The sequence below is a fragment of the Penicillium alfredii genome (genome assembly GCF_028826965.1).
Source record: "Penicillium alfredii strain IBT 34128 chromosome Unknown utg000007l_segment0_segment0, whole genome shotgun sequence".
Taxonomy (NCBI): domain Eukaryota; kingdom Fungi; phylum Ascomycota; class Eurotiomycetes; order Eurotiales; family Aspergillaceae; genus Penicillium; species Penicillium alfredii.
Genome location: NW_026622704.1, coordinates 3,044,677 through 3,062,052, shown reverse-complemented (window position 1 = coordinate 3,062,052; position 17,376 = coordinate 3,044,677). Strand labels below are relative to the sequence as shown.

At 49.7% G+C, this 17,376-nt stretch overlaps 8 protein-coding genes across 8 annotated transcripts; 4 read left to right on the top strand and 4 right to left on the bottom strand.

Annotated features, from left to right (window-relative positions):
- Window positions 1-41: 41 nt before the first annotated feature.
- NUU61_005811 (proline permease PrnB) lies at window positions 42-1,701 on the top strand (the record flags this gene model as incomplete). Its single annotated transcript, XM_056656393.1, has 2 exons — window positions 42-192; window positions 251-1,701. The coding sequence occupies 2 exons, from the start codon at window positions 42-44 to the stop codon at window positions 1,699-1,701; spliced, it is 1,602 nt and encodes a 533-aa protein (XP_056512006.1).
- Window positions 1,702-2,991: 1,290 nt separating this feature from the next.
- On the top strand, window positions 2,992-4,226 carry NUU61_005810 (TauD/TfdA dioxygenase family protein; the record flags this gene model as incomplete). Its single annotated transcript, XM_056656392.1, has 3 exons — window positions 2,992-3,094; window positions 3,147-3,726; window positions 3,797-4,226. 3 exons carry the CDS (start codon window positions 2,992-2,994, stop codon window positions 4,224-4,226), a joined length of 1,113 nt encoding a protein of 370 aa, XP_056512005.1.
- Window positions 4,227-4,478: 252 nt separating this feature from the next.
- NUU61_005809 (uncharacterized protein) lies at window positions 4,479-6,265 on the bottom strand (the record flags this gene model as incomplete). Its single annotated transcript, XM_056656391.1, has 2 exons — window positions 4,479-6,040; window positions 6,097-6,265. 2 exons carry the CDS (start codon window positions 6,263-6,265, stop codon window positions 4,479-4,481), a joined length of 1,731 nt encoding a protein of 576 aa, XP_056512004.1.
- A 318-nt stretch (window positions 6,266-6,583) lies between these two features.
- Window positions 6,584-8,511, bottom strand: NUU61_005808 (MFS transporter; the record flags this gene model as incomplete). The annotated part of the gene is made up of 7 exons (XM_056656390.1): window positions 6,584-6,832; window positions 6,888-7,032; window positions 7,096-7,520; window positions 7,598-7,715; window positions 7,786-8,024; window positions 8,073-8,172; window positions 8,231-8,511. The coding sequence occupies 7 exons, from the start codon at window positions 8,509-8,511 to the stop codon at window positions 6,584-6,586; spliced, it is 1,557 nt and encodes a 518-aa protein (XP_056512003.1).
- A 977-nt stretch (window positions 8,512-9,488) lies between these two features.
- Window positions 9,489-10,808, top strand: NUU61_005807 (RraA family protein; the record flags this gene model as incomplete). Its single annotated transcript, XM_056656389.1, has 1 exon — window positions 9,489-10,808. One exon carries the CDS (start codon window positions 9,489-9,491, stop codon window positions 10,806-10,808), a length of 1,320 nt encoding a protein of 439 aa, XP_056512002.1.
- Window positions 10,809-11,312: 504 nt separating this feature from the next.
- NUU61_005806 (HpcH/HpaI aldolase family protein) lies at window positions 11,313-12,380 on the bottom strand (the record flags this gene model as incomplete). The annotated part of the gene is made up of 4 exons (XM_056656388.1): window positions 11,313-11,669; window positions 11,750-11,958; window positions 12,016-12,143; window positions 12,208-12,380. The coding sequence occupies 4 exons, from the start codon at window positions 12,378-12,380 to the stop codon at window positions 11,313-11,315; spliced, it is 867 nt and encodes a 288-aa protein (XP_056512001.1).
- A 1,076-nt stretch (window positions 12,381-13,456) lies between these two features.
- On the top strand, window positions 13,457-14,564 carry NUU61_005805 (D-2-hydroxyacid dehydrogenase family protein; the record flags this gene model as incomplete). Its single annotated transcript, XM_056656387.1, has 2 exons — window positions 13,457-13,643; window positions 13,693-14,564. The coding sequence occupies 2 exons, from the start codon at window positions 13,457-13,459 to the stop codon at window positions 14,562-14,564; spliced, it is 1,059 nt and encodes a 352-aa protein (XP_056512000.1).
- A 796-nt stretch (window positions 14,565-15,360) lies between these two features.
- NUU61_005804 (class I SAM-dependent methyltransferase) lies at window positions 15,361-16,744 on the bottom strand (the record flags this gene model as incomplete). Its single annotated transcript, XM_056656386.1, has 7 exons — window positions 15,361-15,394; window positions 15,446-15,868; window positions 15,936-16,194; window positions 16,253-16,378; window positions 16,433-16,460; window positions 16,522-16,635; window positions 16,685-16,744. 7 exons carry the CDS (start codon window positions 16,742-16,744, stop codon window positions 15,361-15,363), a joined length of 1,044 nt encoding a protein of 347 aa, XP_056511999.1.
- Between the last annotated feature and the right edge of the window lie 632 nt (window positions 16,745-17,376).

Genomic DNA, 17,376 nt, shown 5'->3' with positions numbered 1-17,376 from the left:
TTGCCATCACAATTAAACCTGCATCCGCGCCTGCAGGTGAAATGGCCGATCAACCGCCTCTTACCGAGAAAGGCCATGCAGTCCGCACCCTGGTCGAGGCCGACCTGCTGGATGAGCGCTATGCGACCACCCAGCGCGGTCTGAAGAACCGCCATGTCCAGCTCATGGCCCTCGGAGGCACGATCGGAACGGGTAAGTCTGTAGTGCATCGCTCTCCTTCGACCATGATGGCTGACATAGAGCAATCTAGGGCTTTTCGTATCATCAGGTCAATCGCTCGCCACAGGGGGTCCCGCATCGCTACTCCTGGGGTATATCTTCATTTCGATGGTGGTTTTTGGCCTGGTCACAGCCATCGCTGAGGTCGGCGCCTATCTTCCGGTGCATGGGGGCACAATGAGCTACCATGGATTCCGATACGTGTCGCGCAGTCTGGGGTTTGCCATGGGATACTTGTACTGGTATTCGCTGGGAATTCTGGTACCGTATGAGATCACGGCCGCAGGGCTGGTCATCGGATACTGGGATACAGATTCCAGCATCAATATCGCGGTGTGGATCACCGTCATGATGGTGGTGATCATTGCCCTCAATTTTCTGCCCGTGCGATTCTACGGCGAGTCCGAGTTTTGGTTCTCGGGGATCAAGATTATCACCCTGATCGGCCTTCTCGCCCTGTCGTTTATATTGTTCTGGGGCGGTGGGCCGAATCGCCAGCGACTGGGGTTTCACTACTGGAAACAGCCCGGGTCTTTCAACGAGTCTCTTGCGCAGGGAGATGCCGGGCGATTTGTGGGCTTGCTGAAGTGCACCGTCAGCAGCGCCATTGCCTTTATCTTTGCCCCGGAATTGATCATCATCAGTGGCGGCGAGATGGAATCGCCTCGGCGCAACGTGCCCTCGGCCGCACGGCGGTATATATACCGGCTGGTCTTCTTCTATATTTTCGGGGCCCTTGCCATTGGGGTGATTTGCCCTTCCAATGCAAAGCGCTTGACCAACGACGATGGCACTGTCAATGGGTCACCATTTGTTGTGGGCATTCAGAATGCCGGTATCCCCGTTCTGGACCACATTGTGAACGCCGCAGTCTTGACGTCGGCCTGGTCTGCCGGTAACTCGTTTTTATATATGTCGTCCCGGTCGCTATATTCGCTGGCCATGTCAGGCAATGCGCCCAGCATTTTCAAGGCCTGTAACCGGTGGGGTGTGCCGTATTACGCCGTGGGAGCCTCGTCGTGCTTCTCCGCACTCGCATACCTCTCCGTCGGCAATTCCAGCTCCATCGTGTTCAACTGGTTTGTCAACTTCACTAACACGTCGGGATTTATTTCCTGGATCTGTTGCTGTGTCGTGTACTTTCGGTTTCGCAAGGCAATCCAAAGGCAGGGCATCGAGCTGCCATACAAATCGCGGCTGCAGCCTTACGGGGTCATCTTTGGTCTCTTTGGAGCCTCGTTCATGGCCCTCATCAACGGTTTCACTGTGTTCTTCCCGTCTGAGTGGTCTGTCAGCAATTTTTTCACTGCGTACATTGGTATTCCTGCCTTCCTGGTGCTTTATTTCAGCCATCGAGTTCTGTTTTGGCACGATCCCTGGGCATGGCGTCCCGAAGAGGTGGATATGCACACGGGGTTGCAAGAAATCATTGCAGCCGAGCAGCCGCCCAGACCCCGCGGGCCGTGGTGGAAATTTTGGTGACGGGTCTTTGCCGATTTTTGAATAATCAGTCCCTGAAATGTGAATATGAATTCGTCTGTCGTAATAATATCCCGGCTTGCAGATCAAACAGACGATTCTCACTGCCAGTTGTACAAGTGCCAAAGTGGTAATCCACGTGTAGTAATTAGTGTTATATACTAGGGAGGCAATTACATATAGTGGGAAAATAAAAAAGAGGTGCAGATTAAGGGCGTTTGACGTACAGGATGAACGGATTTGAAGCCAATAGTGCTCTGTCACTATTCTACCGGTGCGGACATGCAAAGGCGTGCCAGCAAAGCCAAGACCATCAGCCTCGGCAGGCTCACCTTCCCTGGTGTCATACTCTGTAGATTTGAGTCCACTGTAGCTGTAGAAGAGACCGCTCCGTGAGGTAAATGGAGATGTAAATTATCTCTTTTCCGGAGGAAATGAAGTCGAGGAGGAATTGAAAGAATCTAGAAAGCCCCCACAGAGTTAGAACAGGCTCTATGTCTAATTTAAAATAAAAAAAACCTTCCGATGAGCGTTTACAGTAACATCTCGGAGCTAGTATAGGGGACCGCTATACCATTTACGAGATGGTGATTGGTAACACCACAATCAACATGGCAATCCTCGATTTATTGAAGGCCGCGGAAGTCGCCAATTTTCGGAAACTTACTTTCGCGCTAGTTGAGAACGACTCCTCAGATCGGTCGATCTTACGCTATAAATAGAGATTTTGTGTAATACCCTCTTGACTCTTCGCGAAAGAAAGAACAATCACTGATAATTTCCATCATAGTCGTGGTCTTCTGGGTAGTGCTGATAGATGCTCTTAAGCATGCAGACTGAGACCCCCGTGTTTCAAAAAGACTATTCCCAAGGTAGAATAGAAGACTCTATCCTGATATCTCGGCATACGTTGCGTGCTTATCATCTAATGTCTTGGGCAATGAAGTTAAGTATGTTAACCATGGCGGTTGCTGCCCCGGTCCGGACCACCTTTAGGTACAGTTGGTGTCAGAAAGTCTCTTTTCCTTCAAAATTCTGATTTTTCTTGGATCACTCTGCCGGTCATCTTGTCTGAGCTCTATGTTGGCGTTCCAAGTTTCTTTGCGACCCGCAATTATCGATGCCCTTTTGTCATCTCTTGACTATCTTATCTGATAAGCCCTGACATCATCTCATTTATCTTCGGTGCCCGCCGTCAACCGCATCCCCAGAGTCAACCTATCCGGAGTGCCGCGAGTATTTGAGGAAGTTTAAAATCATCTCGCATAGGGCCAAGAGTTTTGATCTCCAGCCATGGCTGTGCTCCCAGCTGCTGTTCGTCCGCTACAACCCCCACCGGGCTCCAAGATCGATTTCGGTGCGGAGATTGACGGTGTTGACTTGGAGAACCTGACCGGTTCGCAATATACTCTCTATCCTTGTGACGAGTCGAGGCTAAAGCCTTACAGATGAGCAGTTTACTGGCATCCGCAACGCCTTGTACCACTATCACGTTGTTGTATTCAAGAACCAACAGAAGCTGTCCCCCAAAGCGCAGTACGAACTCACCAAACGATTCGACCCGGCCTCGGACAACTATGGCCATGGCAAGACTCTCGACGCCAAGCGCAGCATCCTCCACCCAGACCTGAAGACGGTGCCCCACCAGCCACAGGTCCAGGTGATTGGAAATGGCTTTGTGCCGTCGTACGAAGGCTTGGAGAACGTCCAGCTGCGGCATCCGCACCACCGGACGTTCCACCGAGACCATATCCCCGACGAAAAAGACTATGATTTCACGCGATTCTACCGCTGGCACATTGACGCCGCGCTTTATGACCTGTACCCGCCACAGGTGACAACGCTCATGGCCGTGGAGGTGCCCAAAGGCCGCCGCCAGACGCTCCTATACGATGATGGTTCAGGGGAAACACTGGATGTGCCGCTCGGCACGACGGCGTTTGTCAGTGGTGAACGCATGTTCGAGCTGCTATCTCCAGAGGACCAGGAATTTGTGCGGACGAGCAAAATCGAATACGCGCCACACCCGTAAGGCTCTTTGGCCCCTCCCTCCTTTTCTGCAAAATCCAGCATTTTCAAACACTGACCCCCTTTGCAGATACATCTGGATGAGCTCGGCGCGCTCCCTCCCCACCGGGCTGGGCATGTACTCGGAGAACCGGGAACTGCCCGAGTCCGAACTACCCCCTATCGACCCGACCAAGATCATGATTTTCCCCATGGCCTGGAAGAATCCCGTGACAGGAAAGCTGGCGCTGCAGATCCACCCGTCTGCTGTTCGTCGAATCCACTGCGCGGACGGGACAGTCATCGACGACCTGGAACGGGTGCGGGATATCGTCTACAAGTTGCAACGGCCCGCCATCAGCCCCCCGTATGTGTATACACACGACTGGCAGGACGGGGATATGGTGCTTTTTAACAACCGAGGCGTGCTACACTCGGTGGTCGGGGCGTTTAAGCCTGATGAGGTGCGCTTGTTCCGTCAGTGCAATTTGGCTGCCTCGGAGCCACCGGTTGGACCCTAGGCGTGAGATCGACGAGATGCCAGAGCTCCTCTATTGTGCACCCTTGATGTTCTTGCGACGTCCTTTACTAGACATGAATATGCATTGTTGTATACTTGAGATCCATAGTAGCTAACATAGTCATTTCTTGGACGCAACCTCTACCAAAGGTCTATTATTATACATTCAGAGTATTGTACAGGCATCCTATACGTATTAAATTCAGTATTGAACCGTGAATTGGCCCCCAAAGATATCCACTAGAAAGAAAGATTATCGCACGATATAAAACCCATTCAGGGCCACCTGTTGCTCTCGAATTTGATCTGTCGCGGAGCGAACCCCCAGTCGATAAAGAGGCACCTGCTCCACCAATTTCTGCCCGCGCATTCGAAGATTCGCATATCCTTCACGGGTACGGTCTATCCAGCCAGAGTTTTGTCGCTGCAGCTCGGCTGGGCTGAGTTCATCTGCGGCCCAGGCCACATGACCCAAAGTATTTTGCACTACCGAGGCATCGTAGGCATCAGCAAGTATGGCGGCTTCTGCTGCTGCTGCGTGGGCTTCGGCAAGCTCTTCGCTGGTGCTGCCAGTAGGGGGTGGGATGTCGGAGCGAAGAAAGCCCATGACCCGGACCTCGACCTTGCTTGTTTGCAGAGGCACTTCGTCTAGAAGACGAAGGGTGACCACGCGTTTGGAAACTTCGGCGAGATTGACCCTCGTGGCTTGTAAAGGATCCAGTGTCCGCACGGACAACACACTCGGGCACCAAGGACTTTCTGGTGCCTCTTTGCTGGAGTTAAAATGGAATCGGGCCCAACCAAAGAAATAGCCTCGTAAGTGCTCTGTCACCCAGTCGGGCATTTTGGACAAGGTGATTCTTGGAGTATCACATGGACTGGCAGGTGACCCAACGTGATCAAGTTGCCCGCGAGCTTTGAAGTTCATGGGAAATGGTGGTTGGGGCCCGTCATCAAGAACAACCGTATCATTTGGCACAAGTTCAGACGATGTAGCTTGGCTGTGGGCTCTTCCATCTGTCCCACGGTAGAAATTCACAATTCCATTCACACGATCTTGGGCCCCGCTCGCCGAATAGGCCTTGTGTGCAGCTGTTTGGTCCAACCAGGGCGGCCGATATCGATCCACTCGGGTTTTGATGGCTGACGCCGCAGGGGTCATCGCCGTTCGGGCGGCGGTCTGCACATACAGACTCACCACCATGGCCCCGACTTCCAAAGGGAGCGTGCTTAAACTGGCGCCGCGGATGGAACTGGGGCTGGTTGAAGTCGAAAGCACGCGGAACACGGGACTGTTGCCAAGGACCTTCTTCTTTGCCCCCTGGCACAACACAAGCTGGAAATATCCATCGCCAGCATCAGCAGGGATGCGGACGACGGCGGTCTCCCTAAGTTGGTGCCTATTGCGCGGACGCACCGGAGCCTTCTTCCGGAATTTCTTAATGTCACGCTGCCAAGCTCGCTCATCGTCTGGATTGACTTGTTCGGCCCGCAACGGCATGGCTGGAGTGACCTCCAACCAGTTATCACGAAGACGGAGCAGAGCTTTGGCGCGCATGCCCGTCTTGCCAGTCCAGCCTTTGCTCTGCAACCACAGAGTGCGATCGGATGGCAACGGCGCATCTGCGAAGATCGAGACCTCAACCGACGTAGAATTCCCGCAATAAAACACAAGACCGTGGGAATGTCGCAAAATGGTCACATGGCGGTTTGACTCCGTGGGGTGGTTGATCAAACCGCCGAGGAAGTGTCGGGCTTCCCCGTATGCCTTTTGGGCCGGGGTGGGTGGCGGGGGAGTCGCCGCTGCCGCGCCCGCTGTTCGTGGTCTCTGCAACGAACCTGGAGTGGATGGCCGGTACTGTGGTCCATACAAGTCGATGTAGGAGGGGGCTGCGACAATGGGGTTGGGACAAGAGCTGGGGTGCTTGCCGCATGAGCGGTCCGCCCCGTAGGATCGGGAGCAACCCGCAGATCTGGGTTGGATACCGGCTTTCGCTTGATGCGAATGGGCTCAGGGGGCCGAAGGTAGTCTGACTCCATTGACTTCCCGGAATTAAAACCAGGCTTTGGCCAAGGAAAGTCGGGGGTTGGCATTGTTGACATCGTCGTGACACCGGATGCCTAGTCAGCATGCTGCCTGAGGCACTAAGGCTATGTATACATTAAGTCTATGAGCACAACACAGGTTAGTTCGCGTCCTACTGCTAGAATGCCCTCGCAATTATGAAGAGTCGTAGAAACTTGACAAGGAAACGTGAAGGTGGTCGATTTTGAGTTTCAATAATTGGAAAGATACTCATAGCCGTTTTTTTTTTTTTTTTTTTTTTCCATTGAATCTATTCTAATCTATGCTTTATTTTAATCAACGCCAATCCGACATTGTCTCAATCTTTCGCCATATTTATAGAACAGGAGAGGCGAAAGACCAAAAAGGATCGACAGAAATGCAAGAAGGGAGTTTCCCCAACCCAGGCCCATCCGGTCATAAAGGCCTGGCCCACTTAGCGAAACGAGACCACCGGCAAGACTTCGGACCAGACTACTTGCTGCGAGAGCGCTAGATGCGTAGATTGTGAATCCATCCAGAAGGTAAGTTTGAACCGCAGTCTGGGGACCAGATTTGTTAGTAGAATGGATAGAATAGAAGATGAAGGCAACGTACAAGACAACCCATCAGGCTGAACCCACAGAAGCCGGTGCCAACAATAGGAAGAATCCAGTGCAGGCGATAGTGTGCTGTCCAGCCATAGATAAACAGACCAATCGGCATTGCAAGCGCACTTGGTAACAGTGGAGGCAGTCGATATCTAAGAAGAAAAGATTAGCAGAAAGAGATAGAAATATAAAGAAAAAAAAAAGAAATAGCGTACTCAGGTTTGGCCTCCTTATGCTTTTCACTCAGCTTAGTATAGATCCGATCGCTATATAGGCCAAAGATAACCATGCCTAAGACGCTACCGATCCCGATTCCGAGATATGCTAGACCAGCGATGCCTTCCTTGAATCCATATTGGTCATGGAAGACAATGGATAATATTGTGAGTAGTAGGTAAAATATCCCGTAGATCACCGCTGTGTAAATTGAGGTACCCAGAATAATCGGATTAGCGAGCATTCGCACTGGCCGAGTGATAGCGACAAGCAACAGCTGTCCTAATGTCTTCGATGACTTTCCTTTGGGATGATAGAGTGGATCCCCTGTCTTTTTGCGAAGATAGCGGGCTTTCCGTTCCAGCAAGACAGGACTGTAGGTCTCACGAAGAAAGATGAAGCACAAGATATTGGCGATACCACTCTGCTCTGGTTAGAATGGTCAAGAAAGCCCAAGATAGAAAACAAGAAGAGAATACAAATGTTAAGTCTCTAACATACCATAATAGTCAGGATCCAAAAAATCCATCTCCAACTCATGGCCTGCGCCAGAAACCCACCAATAACTGGGCCTAGAACTGGACCAACCAGCATAACGGCAGAGAAGATACTCATGATACTAGTGAAAGTAATCAGCTCCTACCACATGGTGGCTAAGAAGTATAGTCTTGAATTTTGGAGACACTCACAGTCCTCGTTTGTGGACGGGTACCAGATCGGCAATAGTACCTCCACCGTTTGTCAAGGGCGCGCCCCCGAAGAAGCCCGCCGCTAGGCGAAAGGCTAGCAAGGCCCCAACGTTAGGAGATAAGCCACAGCATGCTATGAAGATGGTGAAAAAAACGTTGGACACATGATAGACCACGTTGCGACCGTATACCTCGGAGAGGGGAGCCAGGATCAGCGGGCCCAATCCGAAGCCGATGATCTAAGGAGATCAGCAAGGAGCAGCGGTGTCAAGGGACAAATTGCTTACGTAGATGGAGACTGTGAAGCTAAGAAGGGCATCCGATGTGCCTGGGAAATCCTTGCCGATGCTAAGCAGGGCAGGGGACATCATGGACGAGGCGAATGGCCTACTCGATAGTCAGTCAACATTCTAGAGGAGCAAGGAAAGTCACCCAAGGAACTGACGTCGTAAATCTCATGGCACAAATTGCAGCAATAATCCCTCGTTTCTTCCACTCGGGCCAATTGATCGGTACACTAGGGTCATCGGGGCCCTCCCAATCAACCTCGTAACCCAGCACAGGCTGAGCCTCTTTCTCCCCGTCCTGAGACGTAGAATCAGACATGATATCGGATCTTTCCTCTTTCCCCCTGGAAAAAAGCTGCTTAAAAGTTGTGGTGATCCAGGCAAAAATCCAGGCTCGGGCAAAGTGTGATCGACAGTCCTCAAAAGCGTTGGTCCACATACATGCGCAGTTAATCGGGATGATTTTTGTCGACCGAGGAAAGAAAACAATGGCCCCGTTGCCCCGACTCGTTGAAATCCTCCTGGAAGCATTTCGTATGGGCGAAAAGTAAGCAGAAATGCAACCGGGTCCATTGCGGGTGATCTACAGCAATCCACCTGGGCACAGTGGAAGTTCTGGCCCCGAGCCATGTCCAGTAAAGCTGAGATGGTGTATGTTGGAATCCCTTTTGTAGTATTTTTCCTGTACGTGGAAAATGACGAAACCCGTACGAGAATAGTACTGTATAGATACAATATATACTGTACATACAGTACATATCTCCGAAGGAATGAATGGCTTCTAATTCTGTTAAATACATTCTATCTTAATCCAAAAACCTTGTCTTTGTCCATGGATGGGGCTGTGTCATGGTCTGGATCCTTGGGTAAAAAGCAAAATAAGGATTTACGCATTACAAACCATACTAACTGTTTAAACGCACCACTCCTATTGACTCGCTGACGGACTAGTCGGCAGTATGACCTGCGCGAAGTACACAACCAACCTCCGTCGCGTTGATTCATGTAAATTGCTTAGGTATAAATAGATACTTTCACTACCTCATTCACCCTTACTTAGCTACGAAACACACACCCGTTACGTGAATGAGTGAATAGATAACAATGGGATAAATTCAAATATTCAGTTTCTTATCTGGTTTCGCCATTCTGTACTGGGTGGGTAGACCTACGCCCGGCGTGCGCGGCTCCGCCCCTTTAGGAATCGGAATATTCTACACTTGCCTATTTCTCCAAGCCTATGGTGCCCGGTTGGAGAGCTTCTCGAGGTCCTGTTTTTCTGTATTATTCAGCTAATGAGAATCCTTGCCGCAACTTACTTCTAATATTCTGGTTGTCCACTCAGCCATCATTCTCTGATCATATCCGGTTTCTCGGGTTGCTTTGTGCCGAAGCATATTTCAGCATTCTGGCACAATGGTTCAATGCAACACCTTGGACCGGCTTTCAGCGCTGAACAGCAACACAGTGTCGGATGCCTTGGATTCCCTCGGCCTTAGTGGAGCAACGTATGGCCTTCAACCATTATGGAAATGCCCTCAGATTGTCGGGCGCATCAGCACAGTAAAAATTGAGGTCGATCCGTATACCTCTGCTGCAATCCAACCCTCTACCTCTGTCTTGGATGAGGGAACAGGAGATGATCGCATTCTTGTCGTCTCAGGCGGCATCGACGGCGTCTCGTGCGGGAAAGATATCATCGACAATGCCTGGAAATCGCATTGCATTCGAGGCGCCATCATCGACGGCATATGTCTTGACAACAATGACGTACGCCGGGCTGAATATCCGGTTTATGGTCGCGGTTTGGCCAGTGGGCACCATAAATCAGCGCAAGTTACTCTTGGAACACCAATTCAGATACGAGGCTTTGGGGTCCATCAAGACGACTATGTGATTGCCGATAGCTCCGGGGCGGTTTTTGTATCCGCAGAGCATATTGAGAGGGTCTTGAAAGCTGGCGAGAATATCAATCGTCGTCAAGCCTTGCTGGCTCAAGCTGTTCAAGACAGTCGCCCCGTGTCCGAGACTATGAGTGAGCCACATGTCGACGCTGTGCAAAACTACAACAACGTCAACGCCGAAGATCAAGAATTGGTAGCGCTGTTCGCCGGCTCGGATACCCCTGCAGTCTCTGACGCGCTTGATAGGCTTGATATACAAGGGCAAGCCCTGAAAATCATGCCTTTGACCAATTACACAAAGGTCACTGTTGGACCAGCCTTTACTGTACGCTATATACCAGCTAGTAATCCGCCAGGAGGGGTTGGTAATTGGATTGATGACGTCGCCCCGGGCGATATGATAGTCATCGACAATGGCGGCCGCACAGATTGTACTATCTGGGGCGATCTTATGACCCAGTACGCGGGCATTCGAGGCATCTCTGGAACTGTGATTGATGGCGTGTGCCGTGATGTGAACCGTGCCCTTACTGATGACTACCCCATGTTTACATCTGGCCGCTTTATGAGGACTGCTAAGGATAGAGTCCAGCTGGCAGGTGTTAACGAGTCTATCGGGATCGGAGGAGTACATGTCAAGTCTCGAGATATCGTTGTAGCAGATGCAAATGGGGTGGTTTTTGTTCCGCGGGACCGAGCCCGCGAGGTGGCTAAACTTGCACAGTGGGTAGTGAAGTGCGAGGAAAGCATCAGGGAATTGATTGCTGGCGGAGCTACCCTTGGCAAGGCGCGAGAGGAGCTTAATTATCACCAACTGCAGCGTAAAGCTTAGCGTCAATTTTAAAGAGAGCTTTCATGGAGTTTGGATATAGCGAGATTCATAGAGGAAACATGAGAATAGGTTGCTATTCCTGGCTTACCATGTCGTAATTCTTTTTCACGTAAGGCGTCTTTTCTGAATTCTCTCTTAGCTTGATCATAACACTGTCCAGTGGTCAAGCAATAGAAAGGGTCACCCGGACACTTAAAACCCATAATACATCTCATCCTTTTTCGTAGACTACCACCAACGACAAGAAATTGACCTCATCCTTTCTTATCATGTATCAGCTGAGCTTTGTATGAAAGAATTTCGTCCTTTTTGACAAGTATGAAGGAACCTTTCTGTTCGATAAATTCTAGCTGAGCCCCTCACTAGATTCACGTACAATAAAAATGTATACATAAATAGAAGAGCCAGACGCTGTCAGCTAAACCAACAAACTTTTAATGCATTGATAAATGCTATCTCCTAAATCACGGTCTCGCGATAACCAATTCAATTCCCATGCCCGTTCTAATGTCCGTTCTGATATCCGTTCTGATATCCGGACAGACCCTCCTTCATTCGAGCGAGTTCCTGTCGATGAGTTTTCGCCACAGCCAAAGTATCGATACTGGTTAGAATTATCTTGAAGTTCCGTAGCCATTCCATATCAGGGTTCTCCCTGAAGGCAGGAATCATGAGCGGCATGTCATGTTTCTTTGAGGTAGCCACGATCTCAGCAACAGCGGCAGAAAGCTTTGGGTCGTCGGCCTTCCCCTTAGAGGCACGCATTGGTAGACCAAGCGAACCCTTAAGGTCTGTAAGCCCAATCATGAGGGCGTTAACGCCGGGGGTCTTTGCGATAGCATCAACATTCTCGACTCCAAGCTTTTCGGTTTGGTCAGCGATTTCTCGATTGGGTTATATGGTGAGCAGGCCCAGGGGCAGACTCCAAGGGCAACCCTTACCACGCTCTCAATCTGGCAGATGACGGCGATATTTCTGTCCGCAATTGTCTCTGCCGTCCAGCCCTCGGGCGCAATGTTTGTAATCCCGTCCATCAAGGCCAGTGGCGAAAGAGACCGCGTTCCACCGCTATACGCGTACCGCACTTTGTATACGGCCGCGGCTGCCTGAGCAGCTGTGTCGATTTGGGGGAAGACGATAGCAGAGGCGCCTTATGAAATCAGTTTTAGGTGCTCAGCCCAGGTCCCACGATTGAATTATCACTTACCCGCATCCAAAGCGTAAGGCAATAAATCCGAGTCAGGGCTCGGAATTCGAACAAGCGCACAAGTCTTGCCTCCGCTAGCAAGAGTAATTGTTTGAATGACGGTCACAAGAGTCTCCGGGTTGGTTGGCCTACCGGACAGACATTTTGGTCAGGTTGAACCAAATAGAACGACTGAGATCATACTGAACTTACACATGCAAAGTGTCCACAAAGATGAAATCAAACCCAAGCATAGCTACAATGCGGGCTGCTTGTGGGTGTGGAATTCCAAGCATAGAGCCAAAGACATGTCCATCGTTGTCCCTGCTGATTGCCGCATTAAAGTTCGAAGGTTGGAAGAGCGAGAGAGCTTGGAATCGTTCCATGGTCAATGGTTGGAGAAGAAGGCTCAAAGGCTGATGCTTTGTTGTATTCGGTGTTAGATGAGTGCAAATATATATATATATATATACTGCGCGTGGAGCAAGATATTCCCAGCTTTCTCGTGCTGTAAAGTATCACATCTAGGTGTAGCGAGAATGATTTAGTAATCAAGGTAAGGAACGTGTTATATGTGAATCAAGAGAATCACGATCCTGGCCATCCTGTAGATGATCATCATTCTTCTTTGAACCTACGAAATTTTCGTCCGAGCCCACGAGATCCTTCTTCGGGCCCAGGAGATCCTTCGGGCCCAGGAGATCCTTCTCGGGCGGAAGGGATTCTTCCTCCGCCTCCCGAAAGCATCCTAGAAGAAAGCTGATTAAATGGAAAATGACATACTGAATCTGATTGGAACAAATAATATCTAGAGGATCGCCTGAACTATCTAACCGGCTCCTTTCATAACTTACCAGTACCTCGCAAAATTCTCTTCCACTGTATGTAATTTTACCTGGCAACCCCATACCGGAGTGATTGCAGTATTCTATGTCCAATTTGAAAAAAAAAGAGGTAATATGTAGGTATCACCAGTAATTGCCATTCTTATCTGGTCCAAAATCTCTCACCTAACGGCTGATTGCCCGATGGATTTGTATAAAGGACATGCCCTACGAAAAAAAAAAACCTCACTTATTCGAGTCAGGCCCTGCTCGGACGTAAATATGGCAAAATGAATAACATTAGAAAATGAAAATCTCTTCCCTACGAAGTATGCATATATACTAGTTTTCTATGACCTTGATCATTCTTAATTCTAATTACATTCTCGTGGGGCCTATAAAGCGCTTCAAAGGTAAGAGGAGCCGCATAAACGGTGACACGCTAAATCCCAGTACATTAATATGAAGATAAGAGGATCTACTAGACTATCTATTTTATTTTATTACGACTTTATACCATAAAGGGGCAGTTAGTCACCTGATCTGGTGGGGGCTAGCAGATGCCATACTCCCAGTAAATTCTCTTCTGCTCCTTCTCGACAGTGAACGAAATTCCCTACTAGCCAGAAACTCCAAAGATGGTCACTCAAGTAGCCGTGCTTGATGATTACCACGGTGTTGCCCCTGGGCACTTTGCCAAGTTGGACCCCTCAATTTATGTTGTCAAACATTTTCCAGCAACACTGCCACCGTATAATCACCCGGACACAACACAGGCCGAGAGGGATGAGCTGGCTGAGCGATTGGAGCCATTTGAAGTCATTGGTAAAGATGGTCTGATCCCCGCCTGACAGCTCCATACTAACTTACCCAGCAACAATGAGAGAGAGAACCCCGTTTCCCAGAGAGTTGATTGAGCGCCTTCCTCGACTCAAACTGCTTCTGAGCTGTGGTCGTCACAATAAGGCGATTGACATGGAGGCATGCCACTCGCGGGGTATACCTGTAACAGGCACAGAAGATAAACTAGCCATTGATACTACGCTGGAACACATCATCACCCTCATCCTCGCGACTTCTCACGACATTGCGCAGAATGATGCAGCTGTGAAGGCCGGAAAATGGCAGACCAGCTTTGTCACTGGTGTTTCTTACAAAACTCTTGGTCTAGTCGGGCTTGGCCGGCTCGGCAGATCAGTTGCTCGAATTATGAGCCTTGCATTTGGCATGAAGATCATTGCCTGGAGCCCAAACTTGACTCAGAGCGTTGCTGATGAGCAAGCGAAATCTCAAGGGCTACCCGTTGAAGGTCCAGATGGTGAAAAGACCTTCAAGTTTGTGAGTCGTGGGGAACTTTTCGCGACGTCAGATGTAGTGAGTGTCCATCTGCTTTTATCCGATCGCACACGGGGCTTGATCACGACTCAAGACTTGTCGAAGATGAAGCCTTCGTCTTTCTTCGTGAATACCTCTCGGGGGCCATTAGTTGTTGAGGAAGATTTGCTGGGAATTCTCAAGGAAGGGAAGATTAGAGGAGCTGCGTTGGATGTGTTCAACCTAGAACCCTTGCCGGCGAATAGTGAGTGGCGAGACTCGGATTGGGGCACTAATGGCAAAAGCCAGGTGCTGGTGACACCACATATTGCGTTCATGGAGGAAAGTGTCCTAAACGGATTTTATGAGCAGCAGGTTGGGGAATTGGAGAGATGGTCGAGGGGAGAGGCGCTCAAGAAGCCTATTTACTGATCAATCCAATATTTTTGTTTGTGGTCACCTGCATTTTATAGTATCATCTTATAGTATGAATATAATTCGGGTATTAGTACTAGTTGAATCTTTGATCTCTAATACAGAATATAGGTCTATCTTTAGAAAGAAACTTGTGTAGTTAGAATTGAGTTTTATATCTATCTATCAAGTCTAGGCTAAAATCCGGAAGTCCGAATAATAATCTCGTTTTCAACCTAAAGAGTTGGTCCTTCTATTGAACCACACTTGGGTTCAGATAAACATCTGTCATCGAGGATGCCTAGAAAAGCAGAAATGTGGCAGCGTCTTATATCGTGTTAAAGAGAAATATCTAGAATTCTCCTCGCTTAGTCCCATGGTGATGACACCGAATCTCTATGCCCGCCAAGTTCCTATGCTGGCTCTTTGTTGTCCTACCCAAACTCGACCTATGAGATGAAGGTTATGGCCACAATATTGATTGAACGTGTGAAAGTTAACTCTAATATCGGAAGATATAGACGTAATACTAGCACAGCCTTAACGACAATCGAGTTGGGTGAGACACGAAGGCATTTGATGAGATCTCTAAATACTCTTCCGAGCATGCAATTCGTATTATCCGAATGGATAGCACTTTGGCTGTAGGAAGGGAGGTATAAACTCGATATATAATGAAACCACTTTCTGGCCATGCTTGGATTAACGCGAAATCAAAATAAAACACCCAAATCCCGTTCGCCATATGCTATGCTTGGTAAATCAGCGACATTGACTCCGTACCCATTACAAAGCCCGAATTCCGATCAAGTTGCTATGCCAATGGCTTCTGGGCCGTGACGAAAGAACTACAGCACAAGTCAGCAATGTTCACTCGAGATTCAAAACGATCCACGCACAATTTGGTATACCAGTGAATCTTATTCGAATTCAACTCCGACCGAACGTGCGCCATGAGAACCTGAACCTCGGTTGGTTTCCAGTCGCTGAATCGAGTGAAGAGGGCGAGGGAGTAGCTGTCCAAGGCGCTATCTGCGAACTGTGCGCGGAAGTAGCGGCCAATCTCTTTCAGCTTGGGGTCCTTTGGCCACGTTCCAATTGGACAGTTCTGTTCGCTCGGCTCAATTTGGTCAAACAACGCCTCTTCCAGGAGTTTCGGCATACGAGGCATGATGTCCCAGTCCCGTCCCTGGATCGCCGTCAAACGGTGAAATTCCTTTTGCCATTTCAGGAGGTAGCAGTTCTCCGGCATGGAGTCGTCATCGCAATGCGCACGGGGAACAATTTCGGCCAATTCAATGCGACCACCGGGCTTGAGGTGACTGTTTCAGTTAGAGAAAACCCCCACAATTGGGAGGGGAGGTACCGGTACGGCACAAGTTAACATACTCGTAGCATTGGCGCAAGAAGCTCGGCCAATTCTCCACGCTCCCGCACATTCCACGGATATGAATAAAATCAAAATGCTGCGAAGGAAAGATCCATGGCTGATTGGCATCGTCAATGATGAATCGCAGATTCGGCGGTACCCTGATGACTGTCAGTTCGTAATATCCCTCAGACAGACAAGAAAGAAAGTCCGACCAGCCCGGCTGAATGGGCGAAAGATCTACCCCAATCACCTCGGTCATTGGGTATTCGTCGGCCACTAAGTTTTTTTTTAAGTCAACGTTGACTGCCATCGAACCGCAGCGCCCACCACTCACTTTCTATTGCCCAGATACCTGTCCCCGTGCCAATATCCAGTATGCTCTGCGGGTGCTCAAGCTTTGTCTGACACAGTTCTCCATCAAGGCAGAGGCGAAACACATGGTGGATACAATCCAGTCGGTCTGTGGGATACGTTCAACATTCGAATGACAGCTCGCTGCGGGAGGGAAAGGTACCTTGTTCGCGCTCGTCGTTGGGGAGGACCTGGACTGTCAGAAGATGAAAAAACATCCCGAAAGATTCAAGCGAGATGCGCCCGACATACATAAGTCCCGGGGCGGTATGCATGATAGGTGCGACCGTTTTCATAGACATAGGTTAAAATGGACGATGTCAGAGAGGCCAGTTCGCTGCTCGCGTCGTCGACATCGGTTGAAGACTGCGCTGGTCAGAATGGGCCATGGGCGGGGTGGTTCGAGGAGACTCACGCTGGCGTCGCCGTCCACCTCGATGTCATATGGACCGGAGTCCCCAGGCAACTCAGTCATGATGGAGCTGAGCGGATGACAAACGGCATAGGGACGGGTACACAGCCGTTTCCCATAAAATCGGATAGTTCAGCGGGTGAGGGGAAGGCAGAAGAATAAAATTAGAAATTCAAGAAATGAAGAAAAGAGAGAAAGAGAGAAAGAAAGAAGGATGAGGCCCTCGACAAGAGACCATGTCGGGTCCACCAGGCCACAAATCCCTTCAGGCAGACCACATCCCCGGGACCAACGCCAGTCGAGGGGACCTTAGATCTTAGGTTCTCTCCTTCTCCACTGCTCTGCCAGGGGCTCCACGAACGGTGAAATCATCGCGGATGCTCAGGATTCTTCTGAGTGAATCCAAGTGATGCACCGATGTCTTTCCCCGGTTGGGGAAAATAACGAGTCTCGAAAACGCAGCTCTCTTTGATGGGGATGCGCCTGAGAAACAAGTGCAGGGAAAGGGGACATGATTCAGGTGGAGCCCGTACAACCACGAGGAATGTATCATGTCTCGGGCCCAGTCCATTTGAACCGTCCTTGGGCCGAGTATGACTTAGCCATCGTTTCACACTGCTCTCTCATTCTTTCTCACCTTGTCCCTCTCTTCCTTTCTCCCTCTCCCTTTCACCTTATCCTCCTGTCCCCGTTAC